This window comes from Equus caballus, chromosome 6 (genome assembly GCF_041296265.1).
Source record: "Equus caballus isolate H_3958 breed thoroughbred chromosome 6, TB-T2T, whole genome shotgun sequence".
NCBI classification, from domain to species: Eukaryota; Metazoa; Chordata; class Mammalia; order Perissodactyla; family Equidae; genus Equus; species Equus caballus.
Window position 1 is genome coordinate 23536670 of NC_091689.1, and position 24676 is coordinate 23561345.

Below are 24676 nucleotides of genomic sequence, written 5' to 3' on the forward strand. Positions count from 1 at the left end.
ATAGGCTCTGAGATTTAAGCTTGAAAATGAACAGGACCCAGCCCTAAGATCCAGTAGTGATGGTTTTAATAACCAAAAGTGACTAGGAAGTTATAGAATTCAGCTGAAATCTCTTTACTAGAGCTACTACCTAGCTGTAAGCAGTGGATTGACAGAGCAGAATTGGGAGCAGATGTTGGAAATGCTAAAAGTGTGTTATGGGTTGAATTGTCTCCTTCCCTCAAAAAAGATATGCTCAAGTCCTAAACCTCGATCCTTAGGATGCGACCTTATCTGGAAATAGGGCCCTTGCAGATGTAATTAGTTAAGATGAGGTCATACTGGAGTAGGGTGGGCCCTAATCCAATGTGACTGGGGACCTTCTAAGAAGACGGCCACGTGAAGGCAGAGACACACAGGGAGGAGCCGTGTGGTGACAGACGCAGAGACTGGAGCGATGCAGCTGCAAGCCAAGGAGAAAGTCAGAAGCATCACGGAAGATTCTCCTATAGGTTTCAGAGGCAGCACGGCCCTGCCAACACCTTGACTTTAGACTTCCAGCCTCCAGAGCCGTGGGAGGATAAATTTCTATTTTAAGCAGTCTGAGAGGTGGGACTTGATTATGGCAGCCCCAAGAAAGAAATACAGACTGGTTCATGGTTTATATTCCACCCACTATACCAGTGCGGCTCCCTTTCTCCAGCCCCACTACAAACGTGTCTTTGCTCCAATGGGATGAACTGGGAGGAATGCAGGCCTATGTATGCAGAAGGGGGCTGCTCCCGTGGGCCGGAGAACTTTGGGATGACTGTCACTGAGAAAGGCACAGAAAGTACATTTCCCACTCAGATTAATATCCATTTGAAAGGCATTCATGACTATCACTGGGCTCTTTGTAGGTCCACCGGCTTGGCCTCCTGCTAAAAATGGGGCCCTTCAAAGTTGGGGAGGGTGTTGGCGTGACCTGGAGGGCAGACGTGGTCCAGGAGCCCCTGTCTGTGAGGGCTTCTCAGGGGTCCCCAAAGCTTTGTGCTTTCCCTGAAGCTGCCCTGATGTTCAGCCTGGCTCTCTGAGTCCCAAAGAGGTGCAGTAAACTCCAATCCCCAATGTTGTGGATTGTGTAGTCCCAAATCTTTCCCCAGATGCCTGCGAATTCCCAGCGAAGGTCCCCTCTGGCCCACCATCCTTCCACTTCTCCCTGTTGTCTTGACTCTCTCCCACATTGACTCGGGTGCAAAGCTTAGTTCTTCCACCAGTTTCTATGCAGATTCTCTCCCTTTGAGTGCATTTGGAGACTTTAGAAATTGCAAAGATCTGGGTAGAAATCACAGGGAGTGGTCTTTGTGACCACCCCATCTCCCTGGCTCTACACACCTTCTCTCTTCCTCTCTCAGCTCTCAATAGATTAACTGACAGATTCATCCCCAATCTTATATGAACTTTCTGCTCGCACCCAAGGTCCCCGTAGCTCTGCCAGAAGCACTTGTCAGAGCAGATGGGTTTTGACAAACAAATTAAGTTTCCTTCCTACATGGAATTCAGGTATGACCCAAATGCGTATTTGTTTGTTTCTTATGTTATTTCTGAAGACAAGAAGAAAAGGTCTTTAAAGAAAGAAACAAAAAAAAAAGACTTTATGCTTTGCCTTTGAGACTCCAGAAAAGGGGTGGGAAGTCCTGGGCCAGCTGCAACTCATCTCTCAGCCACTGTGGGGTGGGAGAAAACTGAACCCCCGAGGAAACAATCATTCTAAAGAGTCAGGGAAGGAGGCCAAGGCTCTGGGGCCCAACCAGAAGTTAGAGGACAGGATGAAAGCCAGCTTGGCTCTTAAAATCAGAAAGGTTCTTGGGGTCCTAAGCCAGGAACACGATCCACCCGGCCACGGGGTGTTGCTGTGCAAGCGAGCTGAATCCACCTGGTCTCCTGGCCCGCTGCCTGAGAGAGCGCTTTGCTCCCTCCATTGGAAACAAAAGGCGCTGGGGCCAGCCTGGTGGCATAGTGGTTAAGTCTGCCTGCTCCACTTTGGCATCTGGAGTTCACCAGTTCAGATCTCGGGTGCAGACCTACGCACTGCTTGTCAAGCCGTGCTGTGGCAGGCATCCCACATATAAAGTGGAGGAAGGTGGGCACAGATGTTAGTTCAGGGCCAGTCTTCCTCAGCAAAAAAGAGGAGGATCGGTAGTAGATGTTAGCTCAGGGCTAATCTTCCTCAAAAAAAAAAAAAAAAGGTGGTGCCCAGGACCGTTGGCCTGGACGAGACCCAATTCCCCTGGCCTAGTCGTGATTCAGACAATAGGTACTATAGAAACAAGACAGCCAACGACACCAAACTCATCACACTTTCAATATACTTTATTAAAAAGTTTCTTTGTATAAATTTCCTAAAAATTTTAAAATTAAAATTAAACCCCCCCCCGCACAAAAAAAAAAAAACCCACACAACATTAGAGGAACGCCAAAAATATTCTCTATTATGACTTTCTTCTCCTTCTTTAATCAAGGCATTGGTCCCACAACAGTGCACAAAGATTAAGGGATTTTGCTTCCTTCTAACTAGATTATTTGTTCGAGGCTTCAGAAAAAGGAAATTAGCTGGAAATCTAATCCAGGAAATTGGGGGGAAAATGAAAAACTTGGACTCTTGTCTATTCACCACACACAGGCTTTCCATCTAAAGTCGTGCTTTAATTAAGAGGGAAAGAAATGAACCAAGCAGAAGTTATATAGAGTAGCTGTGACATTTGGGGTTACTTTCTAGAACTTGCATATGCCTGAAACAGGCATAACGTGAAACTCCAGAGGGAATTTGAATTTATAGAAATGTTCACATAAACACCAGCAGTGGGTAACTATTACACGACGTTCAAAGTATACAATATAACTGCCTGGAGACAGAGAGCGTTGGGTCCACAGACACATTTAGCACCATATTGATAGGTCATGCGCAGAACGTTTCCATCCAAGTTCGAGTGTAAATCAAAGCATGAAATGGTACAGTGCAAGGGAATCTATACCCAGAGCTTCTACAAAGACGACTTGCAAATGGCTACTCCTTCTTCTTCAAGAGGTATGTGTCACTGGTCGGCCATGCTTAGGTCCCAATTGCAGCAATGACTCCAGGGTTGACAAGCACTGAGCGTTGATGGAGAGGACAGGTGGGGTGAGGATGGGAGAGAAGAAGAAAGGGAAAAGCCACATTACTGACTGAAAATAACTGTATTTCTCATGAAAATGATTCTGTGGCCTTTGGTTTTCATCACCAATCTCACTTCTCTGCTCAATACCTTCAGTGGTTCCCAGGAAGCTTCTTGGCCTGGGGCTTGGGGCTGTCTGTGCAATCTGAGCCCATTCTCCAGCCTGGCATCATCTGCCAGGACTTTATGCAAAGTGACCTCCTGTTCTGGCACTGGCCCCAGGTTCTCTGTGAAGCGGTTCTGATTTTATTACCAACTGAGTTGCCCAAAGTAATGGAGGTATTGGATGGCCTGAGTGTCAACATTATTATTATTTAGAGGAAGCAAATTATGTAAAGATGAATGCATAGGGGTTATTTATCTTTGGAGTTATCTATAATTGTTCATTTTATTATTTTTCTAATAATCATGTTTTTTACAATATTTTATGAATAACAGGGACTTAGTAACATTTCCAAAGAGCGAGGAGTAGTCAGCCATGTGTTTCTGCATTGGCAAAAATACACGTATACAAGTAAGTTTTTAGGAAATAATAATAATTCAGAAAATTAATTTCACGTGTTTGATTTGCATATCTTTCTTATCTGAAGATGCACTTTATCTTCTTTTTAACATCTATCATAAGGATTGTAATTCAAGTATCTTGAAAACGTGAATTATTGGGCTGGGTCTCTTGTCTTACTTGCAAAAGTCACAAACACAAAAGAATAATCACTTACCAGAAGCGCAAACCTTTTCACATTCTTTCTGTGAATTAAATCTGTTTTCGTTTCCACCGCAGCCTCCATACCAGAATCTTGCACAGCTTTTGGTCTCCGAATCATAGTACCATTTTAACATAAATTTCCTGCAAGTTCCTTCTTCCTTTGGCAACTTACATATATCTTTAAGAACAAGATGAGAAAAGAGCATTAATTCGAGCGTGCAAGTTATTCTGCTCCCAGCGCGGGGGGCTGAAGATGTAGTCACAAGGCCGTCAGAGACAGGAAAGAGAAGAGTTTCGAGGGGGAAAATCCATTATCCTCCCCAAGCCTCAGTTTCCCCACTGCCAAAGGGACATGAGAACCACCTGTAGCTTCGTGAGCAATAAATGCAATCACGTCGACGAAAGCACTTTATAAACCACATTCAGAATCCCAAACGTTAGCTACCATTATTGGGTAATTTAAGATGAAATGAACTGTGTTTTTCCATTTCCAATCACTGGGCCACTTACTCTCCAATTCCTTCAATTCTAAATCCCCAGAGAAGAAACCGAGTTTTAAAAGCTTGGAGTTTTCCACTTCTTGGCAAGATAGCAATTAAGTTTCGCCAGAGTACAGTTCAAAATGCAGGCTGTACATTTCACTACCAGCCAAGTAGATAAAAAATAAAAGTTAAAGTGAGGAAAAATCCTTTATGAGCGTGTGTAGATGTGTGCACGCATGTGTGTAGCTGAGCCCCTCCGTGACCCGCCAAGTTAAACAAGGGAGTAAAAAGAAGCGCTAACACTGATGTAAAATTCACAACGGCAGAAATGCTACAGAGCAAAGCTATTTCGACGACAGAGAAGCATTCTTTTCCCAGTTAAGGAAGTTTATGTTTTAAATGCCTACTTCTAATGCAGTCCAGCTGCAAAGTCAAAGCTACGGTTCCTTCAATGCCTGGAAAGAAACGTTTACAGTTCTCACACAGTAAAACTTCTGTTTACAGGGCTTTCTGGCAAACTTCAGATTGTCCTGGGAAAAAGAAGCATTAATGTCAACCGTTTCTGGAAAGTTTGGTAAACGTAAACCTTCTTTCGACAAAACTCCCGGGAGCAGATAACGGTATGTTTACGTGAGTAGCTGACAGGCCTGAATCACCCAGGCTGCCCTCGCAGGGCTGACTCTCCGTGGGCCTTTAGCCCCAGATACGTGTGTTGCTCAGAGCTGCAGAGCTGACGGGCATCTGCAGTTCTGATGGATACCAAGAAGTTATAGGAAAACCTCAGACTTTAGATAGAGAACCAAAGCTTGGGTCCACCACAACAGGCCAGACTCCAAGGAACACAGGAGTGAGGCTCATAATTGGTCTAAAACACTTCTTGCTGACTGCGGGGAAGTTGTCACCCAAGCGTGAAAACTAGTGGCTCCACCACACAGCATCTCCTAGTTGCAGACCCAGAAAGCCAGTGGCACTACCGAGAGCCTTGGAAGGCCCAATGAAGCCAGAAGAAAACGGCGATTTACGACAACAACTTCCTCTCTCTCAGATGTGCCCATAACTGATGTCTGGCTTCCAAGGAATGTCATAGAGGAGACTGAGCAAGGCAAGATTGTTCAACTACCAGAATTTATCCCTTGTTTACTGATGGGTTCCCCTGTTAGCGTGAGGCCGGGCCAAGTGGTTGCCTCATCCCCTCTCCTTTCTTCCCCAGAGCATCCCCTAAATGGCCGATGTTTGTTCCGTTTTATTTGCTCCTAGTGCACTCAGTCCTGGCCATCTGTGTTTAGCCCTTCCATTCTCACTCCTCTGGGCTCATCTGAAGCAGACACGAGAAGTCTACCCAGACCCAAGGACATCCAGCCTGGACGCAGCCCTGCAGCAGGACGTTCTGCTCCCTGACTGATTGGCTTTTCCGGCTTCCTTCAATTTCCACCTTGACTCTCCAAAACCCAACTATTGCTCTTGCATTTTACACCCTTTATTCCAGGGAGAGTCACTGCTAAGATCCTGCAGTGTTTACAAATGGAAGATAAGGACACAATTACCACGGACAAACAGATATTTGGAAAACCAAGAGAAATATATTAATGAGGGCCCCACATTATTCAAAGACAAAAACCTGGGATTCTCCATTTTTAAAGCACGAAAATGGGAGGTTTTACGTTCCTAAGAAGCCTCATCGTTTTAAACTCCCATTGTCTTGATTTCTGAGACACGTCATTCAGGCTGGATTTCCCTAAGCTATGTCTACATATGCTGAAACAACCATATGAAAGCCAAAAAATTAAAATCTCTCGTAGTCCAAAGAGCAATGGTTAGACCTCATTGATCTTTGCTCCAGACAAGTCTTCAGACACAACAGTTGTTCATATTTTCCCTCCAGATTCAGTTTGCCCCTTTGGATGTGACCCTGCAGGGACCCTGAAGGCCTCTGTTTTGTCTGAGAGGAGTGTCTGGCTGCACATTCACTAATTTTTTCCTCCTTATATTAAGAACCCAATGGGAGCCTAAAAGACAGTGGGAAGTGAAAATTATCTATAACCTCTCCTGGTTCGCTTTAGCCTAGAATAACGATGCAAATAAGTTTCATTTTAAAAGAAAGACCACCGTCTGGCAAAAATTCCTGGTGAAAGAGTGGTTGTTTACTAGGCCTCAGTGAGCATCCAAATACAAGAGGAAACACAAGAAGATGGCAGCACGGTGTCTGGAAAAACCCTGTTCACAGGATCTCTTCTGTTCACAGAAGCCACAGGAGCCAAACTGGGATGTCCTAGAAAAACCACCGTGGGGTGGAAGTCACCCTAGGAAACACAGTCCATTTTTGTAATAGAGATGTGTGTGTGTGTACCCATGTGATGCATGAGTGTGTCCACATGTAATATTCATAGAAAAAAATCAGGAAGGACCTGCACTGGGTCATTAATGGTGGTCATCAATGGCCATCAATGCTGCAACTATGAGAATCACATTTTCTTATATTTTTCTGTATGTTCTGAATTTTTCACAATGACTATATATAATTTTATAATTAGAAAAAATATTACTCTTTGAAACAGAAAACGTGTTGAACTGGAAGATTTGGCCTCTTTTGTAGTTTGAGATCTATAATGTCTAAAAGAATTTGTTAAAGCATGAGCTTTGACATTTTCCAGACCAGTAAGTTGTCACTATTGAAGTGCTTCCTTGAGCAAACTTGGGGGAATGGAAAGCGTTAATGCCGCACTTGTAAATATGTGTAAATATGTTCCTCATCAGTTTAATGGGTTCAAAAACAACAAGATGGTTTAATCCTTCAGACCCTACACTGCCGACATGGTATAAAATGCTTCCAAACCTCAGAAGCAAGTATGACTTTCCTTAATTTCAAAAACCTTTCTGCATCTATGTTTTGAGTATTGATTGGCTCACAAAGTACCAAAGAAACTTTTTGTGTTATTTTCTTTATTTTAAATGTAGCTGTGGTTAAGTTTTGGACCCTTTGCTCTTTCAGATCTTGACCAATAGACTTTTGTTTTATCAGCCTTTTATACTTCACAATAAAAGAATGTCAAATACCCTTTGAGGCTCGTTATAACCCAAACATTGCAACTGACCTGGATACATTCTCACGCAGCAATAAACACACAGCCTTGAAGATGGCTATTTCTTTTCAACCAAATAGAGGAAATATCTGTAGCTCTTCAATTTATCTAAACTTGTGGGTCTTTAAATTATTAACATAAAGTCATCTGTTTTCCCCATTGTATCATTTTGTGCCAGCCAATGCTACATGTTCACGGTGGAACATGGCCAACCAAATATTGTAATTCATCAAATTTAAGATGCCTTAATTTTATGATGCACGATTATTTTACATTCCACTAAGTAAGACAAAACACTGCCAAACACCATGACATGTCATCAATTGTAGGTCACATTTCAACTTCAGAAGTGCTACAATGGGGAAGATCGTGCACCTTAGAGTCAACAAAATAAGTAAAAGATTGGTGAACTTATTTCTTTCAGAGCTGTGTAATTGATCCCTCAATGCCTGGTCAGACAAAAATGTGATCATTTCTACAGATCGCTCATTTCTAGAATAAGTAAAAAAGAATGTTACACACTTTGTTGGCTATTTTTGCTCTCTTCTGCATTGAAACTTTTATTCAACATATAAGGATTATTTTGGAATCCTTATAATTTAGGAGTCATTCTGTGATATTGCAAAAAATAAATTTTCTGAGTTAGATTTTTTGTTGTTGTTTAGAAACTTCAGAGAGTCTTAGCTTTACTAATAATATGCATAGAAAATATCTATCCGAGTCTTCTTCAGCCAAAAATGAGAAGGAAGAAGAGAGAGCTGGTGATAAAAATCTAAAACCATAATCAGCAACTAGACAGCACTCTCAAAACTAGCAGTAACAAAGCATGTAGTAAAAACGCCTAGCACATTCAATGCTTTTTTAAGGCTGTGACGATCACTGAAAAATTCCTTTAATTGTTGCTAACTGCCATTTATAGGCAACAAATCTATCACAGAAAAGTGGGTGTGATTCTTTCAGACGCTGAGGAAAGCAAAAAGTGGGCTGGGATTTTTTTGTGTTGGGGGGGGATTTGTTTTGTTTTGTAGAGAGTATTAACCATGTAAAATGGAATCACGTAATATTGCAAAGTCTGGAACGCTGAGTGGTTAGTAATGATGCCTTAGGTCTGCTAATGTCATCTACCTTCATCTCAAGGCCTGGGCCTTGCTGTCACACCTTTCACTCCATACCACACAGGGCCAGTCCTCATTTGGGGGACAAAGAACCCCTTCAGGAGACTGTCCTCCCATTATGTGCCTGCATCAAATTCCTGATAAAGAAGTATCTATTACACACGAATTTCCAAATGGGCGAACGTTAACATACGCCAATGAAAACCCAGGTGTTAAAACTGCTCACTCTTCCTCCTCTTCATTAGCTGACATGGACTAGAGACTTTTCCATTTCATAGGGTTTTGCCCACAAACTCTTGCATAGATTCAAACACTGGTCACCATATTCCCTAAGTCCAAAGTGGTAAACTATGACAAAACACAGGTCCTTAAGATAGAATCCCAATCCAGTGAATCTTTTATTCATGGAGGAAGGATAAAGAAGAATGAAGCCAGGACAAGGATCTGACATTTAAGACTAAGAAAAGGATGTGTCTCTCTGAACACAAACCGTATTTCTAATTAATTGGTGCTTCAGAAAATGAGAGGAATTAAACTGCCTTCACGCCCATATGTAAAAACTAGTTTTAAATTTTAATTTTCCCTTAATTTTCTAGAAAATACATCTTTGGAGAAATAATGCATATTGTGGTAATTGACATTTGGACGCAAAGTATACATGCAACTACTGAGTAAGAACGCAGTTACCATATTTTCAAAAAGTTATCTAATAAAGTGAGGAGTTGTCACTCCTTTTTTCATCTGCAAAAAATATGAATATAACTAAAAGGTTTTATCTCCCTGGGGAAAATTTCTAAAATGACTTGATTACAGGGGGGAGGGAGGAGGTTGGGAGGAAGTCAAGCTTTCATCTCTTCATTCTGTTTACCCATTTTGAATGTTAACATTTTAAAGTAAATATGCAGTTAATTTAACTGAAGAAAGAGCATTCAAAAAGGGCGTGTGTTTGTGTGTGTGTATGTGTGTGCACACTTACGTATGTTCAGTGAGCAAATGAGTATTAAGTGCCTTCTCCAGGCAAAGTGTGGTTTTGATACTGTGAGGCTAGAGATCAATTATGCAGGGCCTTGTCCTTAACAAAAAGAGTGTAATTTATATTTTCACACTGACTTGAATCACTAGCTGGGAAAGACGCACCCATGTGTCTTTCACACCCATGTGAAATGGTGAAAGAACATTCAGGGCCTGGGCTTAAGGGCTGCATGATCAGAATGCAGGCTTGATCAGAAGGAAGGAGGAAGCGTTGGAGTCATCTCCATCAAACTACTTGTCATCTTGAAAGAAACCCAAGCCCCAACTTCAAAAACTGTTTCCTCTCTGTCACACGGAGCGAGGAGAGCTAAGTGTGAAAGGTCTAGATTGAAAATGCCGGCCTACGTCTGAACCCGTGACTCAGTCTTAAAAAATAAAGCAGCCCAGCCAGATTCTTGTTTAAAGATTGTGTTGTTTATATTAACTCAAAACTGTTTGGATATTCTTGTCTCTTCTGAACCACACGGAGAGAACTAACAAAACCCCTAAATCTCACTGGAGAGTGGACTCTTAGTCATTTTCTTCCAATGAAGCTAGAAATTTTACATTTCCCATACTCCATGAGGAGTAAAATTACCACTGAGTGGGGAACAACACGCTCAGATTTCAGTGACTTTGAATTTAGAGTCGCATCTGTCCTGACCCATATCTCCAGGGAAATCCTAGGAAATTCTCGGTGTCTTCTCTCTGAGCTCAAGCACCACATTAGGAAGCCTAATGAAGGTGACTCAGGAAGGGAGCTGTAGTGGGGAGAAGCTGCAGAGCACCCACCCCACTCCCGTGCAGGGGACAAAGGCTTATCCACAGCCCCTCGAGGCAGGACTCAGAAAACTGCTTAGGAGCAAAAATCAAAGAGGTTGAGATTTAAGTTCTCTTGCCCATCCGAAACTCTCACTCCACATCCCTTCTTCCATTTCTTTTCGTTTGATTTGAAAACAGTAACATTAAAAGTTTTGTAAGATCTTTTTAGACAATTCCTAAGCAGTCTAGCTTAATGTCCCAATCTACCATGATTTCCTGAATTGTTCTCATAAACTTATATCACGAGGAAGTAATTTGTCGCTCTGTCAATCTTTCCGTTGGAAAGGCTACAGAGGTTGAAAAACACGTGGCTGTCTCTAACATAGACCAATTCCTCAACTTGATTCCAAAAGCAAACTATTTTAAGCATTTTTCAGTTCTGTACACAGTTTAATTAACCTTATGACATATCTATGTGTATAAGAGTTTCACAGTTCCTGCATTGACTTAGTTACCTTCTTTCTAGTAACTCTTGATGCCACATGTCAGTATGGGCTGTGTCCTATAAAAGGGCCATATAAAAGGATGAGAGATAGATAGATACATACATAGATAATGATAGATGAATAACTGATAGTTAACAGATAGGTAAATGTAGATATAGATATAGAGATAGAGATATACATATATATATATATATATATATATATATATATATAGACATAGGGAAAGTGCATTGATGGTATAAAGCATTCTAGCAATAGAGAAGATCCCCTCTAGAAACAACTAAAAGAAACAAGAGGCTTCTACTCCCAAGTGGCCCCAAAGAGATGGGTTTGTGGCACCAGAAAACACTTAAACCATCTAATTTTATTCAAACACAGATGAGATAGGGTATAGATTCTACAGAAAGGGGAAGATGAGAAACAAGCATCATTTTAAAAGCTTACAGTGGAAAGCGTAAAATGAGGAATACGTACACCACAGCTCACCAGATAACGTGCTGCTGCTGTGACAATGCAATACATACTGAAACAGCACAGCTGCTGTTAAATCTAGCACAATACAGACGCAGCTAGGCACTCAACATATGCCTTTTACCATAATCCATTCTGGAAATAAACATCATAAAGAGTTACGCTTTCCTCTTCCTGACTGTGGCCAATGCACCAAAAAAATAATGAATTGTCCCCATTGTTAGTGGAAACTTTCTGCTCTGGGGTCTGTAAGATAATAATATATCTAAGTGCCCACAGAATTTTGATTTTAGGTATTAGTACCAACATCATTTGCCAAATCGTCTCAAGCAAAGCGTGTCAACTATCTCAGTAATCAGTTTCTCATGGATGAGAAACAGCCTAAGCTCACGTTCTGCTGGATGAGGGTTACGGGTCTCGCAGAGTTCCACTGCCTGGGAACAAAAGTGGGTAACACTAGTGACTGATTTAACAGAAAATGCACACACACTATGGGTCAGGCACAGAGAGTGGGATGATAGACTGAGCCAGGGTGTGTGCTTAGGGAATTAGGACCAGGACTTCCCAGGGGTCACTTCCATACTCACGTCTTTCATGGGTTCTAATCTAGGTTGTCTTGGGTTCTTCTAAGCGGCTTTTTATTAGATTAAACCACTGCGTGGATGAAATCCTACTGTTTGCAGCATCACAGACCACAAACCAACTCGGGCCCCAGTATGAGGCACAGGGGAAATGACTAACAGATATGTGATGCCTGGCCACAGCCCCAGAAGTAACTCCCATCCAATTTTCCCTAATGGCCCAGTGACAGGCAAGGTAAGTCACCACTTACAACTAGGAATATGCAGAATAATACCATGTTGGGCCACGCAGAACAGATTTGAACTGTCCCCATAGAAGTCGTGGGTGGCCTGAGAATTAGAACCCCAGCAGATGACCTAGAATCAAGACTTCAGTGAGTTTTAAATGTTTGGAGGAATACTCTCTTAGTGCCATTAGTGGATCTAATATTTTCACAACTCACCAGTGTCAGTTCCAGCCAACGGTTCTGTGCTCACCATTAGATTGATGGTTGAACTAGAAGCTGACCTTGCTGGTTGTGGAGGTGGAGGCGGAGTTTTCTCTATAAAAGAAAAACATATGCAACTGGTAGGTAACTCAGAAACTGAAGGGCTTAGGAATCCTTAGGGACTGAGGCAAGCTTGTCTTTCTGGATTAACGTCTTACACAAGAGTGAATCACTGAAACATAGAGACCCAAGAAGTCTCTGCCTACACCATGTCTGTTGTCTGCAAGTTGGATTCATCTCTTAACAATCAAATGGAGGATATGCCTGAAATTTTGAACAAATCCTCTCATCTCCCATATAACTTCTTCTACTGCCATCCAAGAAAATAGAGCCCTGGGGGTGGATGGGTCTTCGGACTCAAAACTTCATGACCCTCGTCCATGGTGACTGTTGAGAATTCCCTCCCTTCAAGCATAGTTTCTTGATCTGAACAACGTTGGCCCAAGGAGAAAAGGATGTGAGCCTCTCTTCCATAACCCAGGAGCAGTGGAGGTCAAGAAGAATGGAAAAGGGAGTCCAGAAGAACTTAGAAAGGAAAGGGGGATGGCATGAGTAATTAACAGAGACTGGAAAAACAGGCAAGGGCAGGCCTCAGTGAGGCGAAGGAGCTGGGGAGACAACAGATGGCAGAGAACAGAGCCCGAGCGTGGTGGGACCGGGGGAGGGACATGCTGATGCCTTTCTGCAGTGGCTGTGGACATCCCTTGGCCTTTGGGGTGATGAGACTTCGTGGACTCCTCGGTTACTCCCTAAGAAGCCAGCGACTCGGTGGTTCTGTTCACCGAACATGGAAACATGCTTCTGAAACATGGTCTTTGTGGGCGGTCAAGACCCCCAGCCAGACTGGCAGGGTATAGTTCTTTCTCCCAGGGAAGAGGCTGCACTCGGGCCAAACGGATCTGGTCTCCCACACAGAGGAGCCCAGGACCCCAGGAGCAGGACAACAGTTCTCAAGACATCCCATTTTCCTTTGTTAATCTATAAAGTTGGGCGCAACCCAAACACCCAGGATTTTGTTTTAACCTTGTTATGATTTCAGGACAGATTCAATGAATAAGAATTGCTCCCCCATGTTCCTTTTGAGCCGCCATGTAGAAATCAGGTACCAACTTTTCTTTAACCGACCATGTACTTACTTGTACTGAAACTTCCCTGGTAGGTGGCTCTGACCTGAGACCTCAGGTAGCAGACCACTGTGACGTGGTACGTCTGCCCGGCAAGCAGGCCCCCGATGACACGGTCCGTGACCGAGAGATTCTGCTTCAGAACCAGAGATTGATCGAGTGCTGAAGTGACGGTGAGGTCATAAAAATAAGGACTCGGGGGCTCCGGCCTCTCCCAGTGGAGTTTGGCACTATTCTCTGTAATCTCAGACACCTGGACCTCTCGAGATGCTTTAACTGGAAGATAGATCAAAGCAGAGTGTGGAGAGAGCGGAGATAAAAACAATAATACAACCCTGAATAATTGTAACATACAGGCAAGAGATGCAATCTGAAAGAGCTGTATCCGTAGACAGTTGATGTGAAATTTAGGCGAGCAGCTCTAGTTTCTCAGAAAGCTCCTGAGAAATATTGGTCCTATAACCCACCAATATACATGAAATGTGAAATTCATCGTAATTAAAAATCTAATTATTCATCAGCAAGGTACACAACTATCTTATTTCTTCCGATTGAAGATCTCTCCTATTAAGGAGATACTTTGAAAATTCACGGTCCAGTGTGCTAATCTGAAGAGGAGCGTTCAACACAAAATGCGTCCCGTAATTTAAAATATATGAAGTCGTGAAACTTCAGGGCATCACATGAAATTCTTTTAAAGGAATCTCTGCTTTCTCTCTGTTCATAAAATGAAGACAGTTTCCATTGTTTCACGAGCACATACATTCTGCCTTCACCTTTATAAAGGTTCGTGACCCTCTGTGGTACCTTCTAGCATCTTTGAGGAAAAGCTACAATGACACACTCTGGGTCTCATTAAGTCCACCTGCCCCTTGTATCTAATTCAGCCTGGAAGGATTCTTCTCGTGGGTGATACTAGCATGTGGTTCGGTCCAGAGGGAAAGGCTGGTTCTCCAGGCTCACACTTTTCCACTATTTTGCTAAACTAGACACCCTGATATTGCCACAGGGCACAACTTGGGCCACTTTTCTATGCATTTATGCTTCAGAGCAGGGACAAAGCTCCATCTAGATCTTCTGGAGTCAGATTCTAAGGAGACAGGTCTGGCTCCAGAGCCCAAGCATAGAAACATCTGCTTCGTTGCCAAGAGCTACAGACAGGCTTTTTCACTCTCTCTCACTCCTGAAATGGGATCTAAAACTCTACTTCTTAAAGTGAATCCCTTTAGCTTGAGACGACTGGATTTCTAGAAGAGGTGGGCCATGCCCCCCACCAACATCCAAGAGAGAATGGGGAGCTCCTCCTGCCCACCCCCGACTCCAAGGCAGCGTGGGGAGTGAGAAAACAGAGGTGGGAGGGAGCGTGAAACTCATTTCACAAGCTCTTGAGATGGAACTCGCCAGCCTCACAGAGGGCCATAAGGCAAAGTGCTTTCTAATATAGAAAAAAAGCAATGTTTTGACAATTCCATGCTGTGAGCAGCGCCTTTTCAAGTGCATCCTCTAGATGTAGAAAATCCCAGATCAATGACTGTATTTCGATTGCTTTGTAAACAGGCTTCGAGGGACGTGCCCTAGACACAGTAAATGAGGACGTCACAAGTCAGCAGCCCTCACGGCGACTTTCTTACCCATGAGATTCGCAGTGGCTGGCTTGGTGGCAGCTGATCTGGCTCCCTGGGGCCTGGGGACCTCGGGCTTTGTGGCCACTGGCTTGGCAACGGTGGGGGGCCTTGCAGCTGCTGGCTTCGCTGCTGCAGACTTCACAGCCACTGCAGGTTTGACTGTGGCCGTCTTCGCGGCCTCGGGCTTGGCAGCCACCGGTCTGGCAACCGCTGGTCTTGCGGGGGCCTGCTTTGCAGGGGCGGGCTTGGAGGCCGGCAGGTTTACCACAGGTACTGGCTTTGTGGTGGTGGTCACTGGTTGGGCAGTGGTCACTGGCTTCGTTGTGGTCACTGGTTTGGATGTAGGACTTGAAGTAACGTTATTTGGAACATTTCTGTTAAAATAAGTTAAAGATTGTTTCAACCATACGTATTTTTACTGCTCTCTAAAATAGAAAGACATGACCCCACGAACTGTGCAAAACTGGCTGTTTTAGCAAAATGCACACTCTAGCTTTTATATCTTCTGTATTGTACTGCATGCTGCGTATGTTAAATTCCTTCTTTTTAGCACCTGTGCCACAAAAAAGATATTGAACAGCAAATAAAATAACAGAATCATTAAAAAGGAAGCCTAGTTTGTACTATAGATACACCTGACTTTTTTTTCAATTCATAAAACAAAAATAGGCAAGAGAGTAAAGAGACTATAATAAATATTGTAATAATAATAATTATTGTTGTTCATAATAATAATAATATTTGAACAATTTTCTAATTATAAAAATTAACCAACTGAAACATATACACTGAAAATTAAATAAAATCAGCTAATAGCTACTCTCATTATAAGAAACTATCCCCTGGGACTGGCCCAGTGGTGTAGTGGTAAAGTTCGTGAGCTCCGCTTCGGCAGCCTGGGGTTCATGGGTTCGGGTACCGGGTGTGGACCTACACACCGCTCATCAAGGAGGTGTCTCATATACAAAACAGAGGAAGATTGGCAACAGGTGTTAGCTCAGGGCCAATTTTCCTCACCAAAAAATAAGTATCCCTTCTAGCCATGTTGAGCTGGAAAATTATAAAGTCAGTGTATACTGTTTCACTTCCAAGGCTTATTGTGTATTTCTGTTTGTATTAATTTTTGCGTATGCAGTTGTTTTTTATAATTTCTTGATCCATTACAAATCTCAAAAGAGAATAGCAATGTAGTCAAATAGATACAACAGCACAGACTCAGCCTTTGTCCATTTCTTGCCCTGAGATGAACATCCATTATTTGGTAGATATATCATGCTACATGGCATATGCAGCATATTTTCAGGTTGATTTCATAAAACTGCAAATATTAGGTTACCTTGTTCATTCTGTTTTCCTAAAGATAAGGGTGAGCCAACTTTAGGGAACATTCCAGAGAAACAACGAAGATAATTAAAGGCTATAAAAAGAGAATCTGTGAACCCAGGTGAAGCAGGATGAGCATCATGGTGCCGAAAATGTGCAATGATTCTCAACCTATCAGGAGGAGATTTGGAACATTCTCTCCGAAGACAAAGGCAAGAGCCGAAGGACTTCAGGGTGAGAGAGAGAGCCGAAGGACTTCAGGGTGAGCAGTAGGAAGAGACAATCTCTCTTTCCCACCTTGAAGGTCAGCCAGGAGTAAGCCAGATACTCATTGCTCAAGGATAATTCGAACTCCCATCTCTCGGGGTGAAACGGTCAGAACCCTTACTTCCCCCAAAGCATGACACATTGTGGCATTATTTTCAGGGGCACAGACTGCTGGCACATGGCCTGAGCTCAGTTTCTGCCACCATGTCCCTCTTGCCTAGCCCTCTGCCACACAGTCACACCACCCTTCTTTCTGGCCCTGGAGTTGGCACCAAAGACGGAGCTGGGCATTAGGCCACTGAGCATGTGCCAGGCGGCCAGCATCACCATGGGTACTGCATCCCACCCAACTCCCAGCTCTCTCCTTGGTCTTCCTAGTAGAACATGCATGTTGCCTCCGATTGGTACCTCCATCACCTATGTTATTGCAGCCTTAATTATTTTAAGATCTGGAGTCCACTTTTTGCTTAACGTATGCAATCCTTCTATATAAAATCATTTCACACCAGATATGGTAGACCATTTGGACCTATGGAGCCAATTACCCATCCTCTCTGTACCCTCGTCTTTTATATAATGTGATGTGACAGGTCTCCACCAAGTCTAGTTCCCCACCTTTGAATCTAGACAGACTGGTCTTTGGACATGCTTCAGCCAATAAAATGTGGCAGAAGTAACAGTGTGCCAGTTCTAGCTTAGGCCTCAAGAGGCCTCGCACGCTTCTCCCTTTCTCATGGAACCCTGCCCAGTCACCTTGTAGGCAAACCCAAAATTGCCTACTGGAGAATGACAGACCACAGGGAGCAGAGATGAACCATCCAGTGAGACCATCCTAGACTACCAGTCCATAGCTGCCAAGCAGCTGACCACAAACACATAAGAGCCCAGAAGAGGCCAGAAGTACTGCCCAGCTGAGCCCAAGCAAAAATCGCTAACCCACAGAATTGCAAATTAAATAAATAGTTGTTGTTTTAAGCCACTAAGTTTCAAGCAATTTGTTATGCAGCAATAGCTAACAGATACAGCAGATTCTTCAAAAAGAATGACCCACACAACCTTTGGGAAGTCACATTTTCTGGGTTTCAATGTCCTCACCCTGTAAGTTAGGCACTGGTCGGAGGACTTCTGAATCCCCTCGAGCGCTGTAATTTTTGAGGCAATTATTATAATCACTTACACTTGTTTGTGAGCAAATTTGACAAGATTCTTTGATGGTTGGTCCCCTTGGAACCAATCGCACTGTTTCCTGATATCTGGGGACAAGTAAAAAGCATTTTCACCTAGAGAGAAATGGAGGAAAAACATTTTAAGCACATGCAAATCACATGAAAATTAAAATTAATCTGCTAAGGAGTTAAATGGATAACATAGTAGGTAACTATAAGCATTCATTGAATTAGTTAATTCTTCCAGACAAGATAAATCCAGTGATTTTAAACATTAAGTATAATTGTACTTGAGCCATAAAACATCTTAAGCCAATATCTTCTATTTGGCAATGTTTGGATGATTAGTTTAAAGATAGTAATTAGTCAACATTAGCGGGAAGACAAGAGTAGGAGAAAAATCAAGAGCAGAGTTTTAACAAGTATCTAAGCTCTTGAACACCAAATTAGTTTTAATATTTTCTCGATGCTGTGTTTAAGGAACTTTTGTTTTTAATCTTCTGAAGGCAGTGACAATGGCCCCTGGGTGAACTTGATGGCTTACCTTTGCTTCACATTTTTTCCCTAAAATTTTTGGGGGACAGACCTTCACAGATGTCAGTACTGTTTTCTTGGACCTCACCTTTGCCTTGAACAAACTCTTAAACTCCTCGTATATACATGTTTATTCAAACTTTATAATCTCCCCCACTTGTTAGACACTTTCCTGTGCCAACTCTGGCCATGCACTGTGCCAGGCTCTTGGGAACACAGTGGTGAATGACACACCTCCTCAAGGACCATACTGGGACCACAGACACATAAATGAATGACCAAGGGGCCATGTAATAGATGCAGTAAGTACAGCATCCAGGTTAACAATGAGCAAGCCTAGGGAGCAGGGAGCATCCACAGTGAGCAGGGGCAGCTGGAGGTAAGCTTTGAAGATGAATGTGGATTTGCTGCCAAAAGGAGAGTTGGAGAGCATTCTGGGGAGGGGAGCTATAGCAGCAAAGGCCCAGAGCTATCCAAACATGGGGCTGTGGCTAACCCAGATCAATACTTCTAGAAGCTTCCCCAATGCCCCATCAGGATACACTTTTCTATGATTTGCGAGCATATTATGTCATGCATAAATAAATGTGCACTTGACTCATTCGTCCACCTAGATTGTAAACTCTCAGAGATGTAGTGTCTATGGCTGGGAGGTGCCCAGTCAAATTTGGTTGAATAGATGAGCGAATAGGACAGGGATTTCTGTCTGTGTGTTCACTGTCAACCTGGCTCCTAAAAGTGTGTCTGGGACATGGTAGGTGTTGATATAAATTTGTCGAATGAATGAGCAAGTCAATGTCAGGACACGATGTCTTTTCCATGCTATGGCCCCCCATCCCTGATAGCTCAAGGGTGTGGGCTGGCAGAAAGCCACAGCCAGGGCCCATGCCATCCAATGCAGGACTTACTGCTGACGAAGGATGGCAACAGCCTCCCGAAGCGCATCAGAGGCTCCTCATTGAGCTCAGTTGACTTATCCACTAGTTTGAAGAAGACATCGTTTGGCTCGCTGGCAAAGCTGTACACCTCCTTGACATTCACCTTCCTGCCAATGCCCAGAATCACGAAGAAGTACCCCTTGCATTTGGCCTGCAAGATGACTCTCTGGGCCTCCTCCAGCTGCTCCTTCTGCACCTCCCCGGTCAGCATCAGAACCACGATTTTCAGGTCCCGTGGGTTGGGTGCGCTTTCAAAGATGTTCTCTATGGTGTAGTCAATGGCGCTGCCCAGGGCCCTGGTCCCCTGCAGCTGCATCATTCTGCTGCTGAGGAAGTTCACCAGCTTCTCCTTGGAGCCGTAGTCAGTCAGGGAGAATTCCACCTTCACAGGCGGCACACTGGAGTTCCCCACCGACTCATAGGGCGCATGCTGCACAAGTGCCACTCTGGCAAAGTGCTGGGAGGCCTTGGGGTCCGGGCTCACATCCAGCTGTCTGACCAGGTACCCTACGTACTTTCTCATCTCATTGAACTGGAAGGGAGTGGTGGACTCGGAGCTGTCCAAGATGAAAGCCACGTCGAGGTCCGCATTGCTGCCCGCTGCTCTCCTGTCCCTGAAGGAAGGTCTCCAGCTGCCAAATCCACAGGATGGGTCGATGTTGCAGATGTCTAGAAAGAAGCATGGTACCCACTCATTCTGTGACTCCCCTAGCGAGACAGTGCACATCGATCTGCTGAGCGCCTGGGGTAATTAAAATTGCCACATAGATAGAAACCCATTTCTATCGTGCTGAATCATTGTGGCCAGATTTCCGTTCTCACCACTTAGCAGTTTCTAGATGAAACACATAAGTAGGCTAACATCCTTGTTAGTATACACTGGCATTGCATTTAAAGACAAAAGAAAAGCAAAAGGACCATTCTTGGAAGAAGTATCTTCTAGAAAGTCACAAGGCCAGATAATTAAATTCTAGACTCCAAGGTTAAAACATAAGCAGAGCCCACTTTCTCCTTTACTACCTATAAAACTAACCATATCCGTATCAAAGAGAAGCTCTGTTTGGGGGAGTCCACTTTGAATATAGAAACTACTTATGTAATATTTACACTGGTCCATACAAGGCTTTATGAATCTTCATTAACTCCAGCTCTTGATACAAACGGTGATTATTCACTCAAATGTCCCTCAATGGGGAGCATGCCTTGCAATTGCTGCTGGACAGATTTTCCTGTTACAGAAGCACCTTACCCAAGCAAACGTGACACGTCAGGACGTTCTTCAGGAAGTCCTCAAGGTCACTCCTAGCGGGCAGGACGAGCGCGTGTCCCACCGCTGTGTTATTGATCTGGTTTAAACAAAAGGAAACGCTTGGTAGGAGTGTCCGTGATAAGGAACTACTTGAAAATGTAATTGAGGAACAAATTAGAGTCACATCAATAAAATCTATTTCCCAGTAGGCAGTATTGTCTCGTTTTTTTGGAAGGGGGAGTCATTAATAGGAAAGCATAATTTTTCTTCCGATGAGATGAGCTGGAGTTTGAACCCCACTCCTGCACTTTCTGCTGGACCTGAAGGAAAGTTATTTAACCTCTCCAGGGTTCCGTTTCCCCAGCCGCAAAATGGGTATAATAGTAAATTCCCAAAGGGGTTATCTGGAGGATTAAATGAGGTAATGTGTGAAAAGGTATAACCTTTAGCAAATAGCAGGACCTAAATATTATCCTTATTTTCAGCCATAATAATAGCAATGAACAAAAGTTAGCTCCATCCCTTTTCCACTCCCCCAGGTCTAGAAATGGACTTAATGACAAAACAAGTAATGAAATCACTTCTAGAAGATTCAAAACGTCCTTCCCATCATAGCACCTGGCACCCCATCACTAATTATGCATTTAATGAATATTAAATTTAATTAGTGAATGAATAGTTGACTTTTTGAACGTCCTGAAACTATGCCGCTCAGAAACATGCATGGTTCTGGGTCACTCAGCCCACACGAGGGAAGAGGGATGTCAGTCATCTCCTCCGAAGAGTGTACACTCCGAAGAGTGCCCATGCTGGATTCCCAAGCCCAGTACCCCATACTCAAGCTGTCCTGTGGTTTGGCAGAATAAACCGTGAGAGATGGCAGCAATGACCCAGCCATCGCTTGCTGACATAAGCAGTAAGAAAACCATAGAACATCCAGTTTGGAAGGAAAGACATTAAAGACCATCTCAGTCCTGCCTCATCTTTTACAGGTGAGAAACCTAAGACACAGAGAGGTTTGGGGACATGACCATGTTACTTTCAGTGACTTAAAACTAGAAAGCGAGCGGGTTAGAACCAGAGCCAAGGCTGCTTCACCGTTGGTCTCGGTCTCGCTCTTTCCCTTCGTGCCCATCATCCGCCCGTCTTGAAAAGTGCCACCCAAATTGGCACTGAGTAAATATTAATTGATTCATTAATCAATTATTATATATATTATTATAACAATTAAACAAGTTAGTTAGCAGATGACAAGGGAGCACTTGGCCACTGCATAGGCTGACCCTTGGAGGCCAGCCTGGCTGAAGAAAGGTTTGAAGAGCGGTGCAGACTAGAGGTGGGGTCACAGATGTTTGCAGGACCTCACTAGGAGACTGTAGGCCCCCTAGGTCAGCCCTGGGAGATTCTCCTCCTACATGTGGGGAGGGACGCGGTGGGAATAAGTCGATCTAATGCCAGAGCCATAAGGCTGTTCTGGAAATCTCACTAGAGAAGTTCTCAGTCCCACCAGCCTCATCTAGGACCTTTTAGAAACGATGGGGCATGAATCCATCAGGGAGGGCACAGATGTGCCTGGGAACCTTCTCAGAGCCCAAGAAAAAGAGGAGGAGATATCAACAAACCCCGTAAAGCACAGACCTGCAAAGCGTTGACCAGTTGTGGGTCCGCCTGTCTCGTGAGGAACAACGGCGTGATGCCCGCATCTGAAAGCTTCAGCACAGCCTCTCTGAGCTGTGGGGACGCCCTCGTGGGTTTATCGCTGAAGAAAATGGCCACCTTCCTCATCAGGAATCCGTTCCGCACTCGCTTAAACGTGTTTCTGGCCACGAATGACATGGCGGTTTCCAGACTCGGTTGCTTGGACGTCAGAGACAGCTGCAGGTTCTTAATCCTCTCCAGGAGGACGGACTTCTTCTTGGAGTCAGCAAACCGGATCTCCGTGGTCACCTCATTGTTATAGGTGACCACAGCCACGCGGGCCCCCCGAGGACAGTTACTCTCAGCAATGGTCAAGTCGCCCACGACACTCAAGAGCACATCCCTCATCAGGCTGAACGTGTCTTGGGTGACCCCCTCAGAGGTGTCTAAGGCAAAGGCCAGTTCCGTCGGGAAGACGGGGCATTCCAGGGGTCCTGTGGGAAGTGGTGGGTTTTCAAAGACAAACTTTACTTACTGGCAAAGGAGTCTTCTTTCTTCAGAAGAAAGCGAAACTGCTGAAATCAACTTACCATAGCAGCAAGCTATAAAAGAAACAAAGAGAAGCGTGAAAGACCTGTCTGCCACGTGAGAATTTCAGACGTAAAAATGTGAAGGTCATAGACGGCAGAAAACCGTGTACTTACGACATTTATCTTTGATGCTTTGGACAAGGGCACATTGCTGTAAAAGGAAAGGAAGGAGGATGTAAGGGGAGCAGACAGAAGGCTTACAGGGCAAGGGTTCCTGCTGCACACATGCAACTTACATCGATCGAGTCGCCTCTGTTGCCTTTGAGACCCTGTAAAACAAGGACGGGGGTGTGAGAAGCACCACAGACAGGCGGGATGTGGAACATAAAGGGACAGTCCTTGGCTCTAGAAACATGACAGAGGAAGCAAAAGGGGACCTCGGCTGGCCTTGATCATTTTCAGGCTCTCCCTATCAAGTATTTTAGGCTCAAAGAGCAAAAGAGAAAAGACTTGGAGGATAACAGTGTGTCTTTCCCCTGCAAGGTAAATAACTCTGCCCCAGGAAGCTTATTACAAATCCACATAAGTCACACATTTCAGCTTGAAGCTCAACGCCATGTCTCCCTAGAGAAGAGCTTCCTTTCAACGGCCAGCTTGATATAACCTGTTCACAGAAGGGACAGTGAGGAGTCACACAGCTAACCCCGTCAGCTCCAGGTCTGAAGCATCCTGGCTGGATTCAATTCCTGAGGAGCCCCAGAGATAGACCCACGGTGGCCTTCAGCCTCTCATCCCAATATGTGGCCGCCTGATGGTCAAGCAGTCGCCCCGTGGGCCAGTCAGGTGTGTTTCCCTAAAACTGTTTCTGTCTGCTCTTCATCTGCAGTAACTGGCTTAACTTTCTCCCATTAAGTGCTTCATTCTTTAAAGGCAACAATCACGTGACTCAGCCTTCTTCTCCCGAGTCCCACCAGGCTAATCCCTCACCTCTCCTTCTGGGAGTGATTTTCCGTTTCCTTAATTATCTTTTCCATTCTCCTTTGAACCTCATTAAATTCAATGTGAAGAGACATTACAGGGAGAAATTCAAATAAGGAAACAAGGATGTTAGGAACGAAGAGATTTTATGGGAGGGCTGCAGCAGGATGCCCTCCTGGCTAGCGGGTCGTAAACCATGAAATCGAGGGCTCCCTGGGGATTTTATAGACCAACAGAAGCATTCCCCAGATTGAGGTTTGACATAATTACACTATTCTACAAGATGCAATCAAGAGGTGTTAAAAATTTTCTCTCTTTTTTGTCTTCTACATAAACCTCAAACTCACATGAAGAAATTGAAAAGGCAAATTACGACACACCATAGACTACAGAGTTCCACGTGAAACTTCTTTTTAAAATTTCTTACAACTCTAAAACTTAAAAGCTCTTTTCTCCATTGTGGTATCAGAGGAAAGTGGTTTAAAAAAATGAAAACAGAAAACAATAACAACAAAATTGCAGCACACCACCTTCGAGAAAAAAGGAGATGGTAGAAAGTTTTCAAGGACCACATGTAAGGCATCCAGCCCCTGCGTGGCTCAATTGGAACTAGGTAGGTACTTACAGATGGTCCCGGGTAACCAGGGTCTCCCTTCTGTCCAGCTGCCCCTGGAGGTCCTGAGTCTCCCTAGAAGGGCCAGAACAAACATTGCTCAACTGTGGCAGAAGACGGAAAATTCTCAACACCTGCAGTTGGAAGGGGTGGTGACAGTGGCGTCGTTCAGCATCCCCCATCACCATGAGAAATCTCTCACTTTAAAAGAGCTTAAGGGTCTCCAAAATTCAAGTGTAGGGACAAGTGGCCTTAACAAAATTGATGTGCATCTCACCACAATTGTGTTCTCTGGCCGGTAAAGGTAAGACAGATG

General features: G+C 44.0%; 1 protein-coding gene across 3 annotated transcripts in view; it reads right to left on the bottom strand.

Moving 5' to 3' along the window:
- Nucleotides 1–2643: 2643 nt before the first annotated feature.
- COL6A3 (collagen type VI alpha 3 chain) overlaps nucleotides 2644–24676 on the bottom strand; it is an 83732-nt gene continuing 61699 nt past the window's right edge. For 2 of the 3 annotated variants that reach the window (XR_011439575.1, XR_011439574.1), the window contains 9 exons: nucleotides 24373–24435; nucleotides 23066–23098; nucleotides 22933–22980; nucleotides 22240–22733; nucleotides 20602–20698; nucleotides 19323–20021; nucleotides 17892–17994; nucleotides 15131–15498; nucleotides 13512–13775 (listed from right to left, as the gene is read on the bottom strand). Coding sequence is in view for 1 of the 3 variants with exons in the window: in XM_014740385.3 (XP_014595871.3) it covers nucleotides 3071–3111; nucleotides 3893–4057; nucleotides 12331–12429; nucleotides 13512–13775; nucleotides 15131–15498; nucleotides 17892–17994; nucleotides 19323–20021; nucleotides 20602–20698; nucleotides 22240–22733; nucleotides 22830–22841; nucleotides 22944–22980; nucleotides 23066–23098; nucleotides 24373–24435 (2475 nt within the window). In the remaining 2 variants the exon portion in view is untranslated. Of the gene's footprint in view, nucleotides 3112–3892; nucleotides 4058–12330; nucleotides 12430–13511; nucleotides 13776–15130; nucleotides 15499–17891; nucleotides 17995–19322; nucleotides 20022–20601; nucleotides 20699–22239; nucleotides 22734–22829; nucleotides 22842–22932; nucleotides 22981–23065; nucleotides 23099–24372; nucleotides 24436–24676 lie in introns of those variants that run through there. The other variant, XM_014740385.3, reaches the window with a different exon arrangement.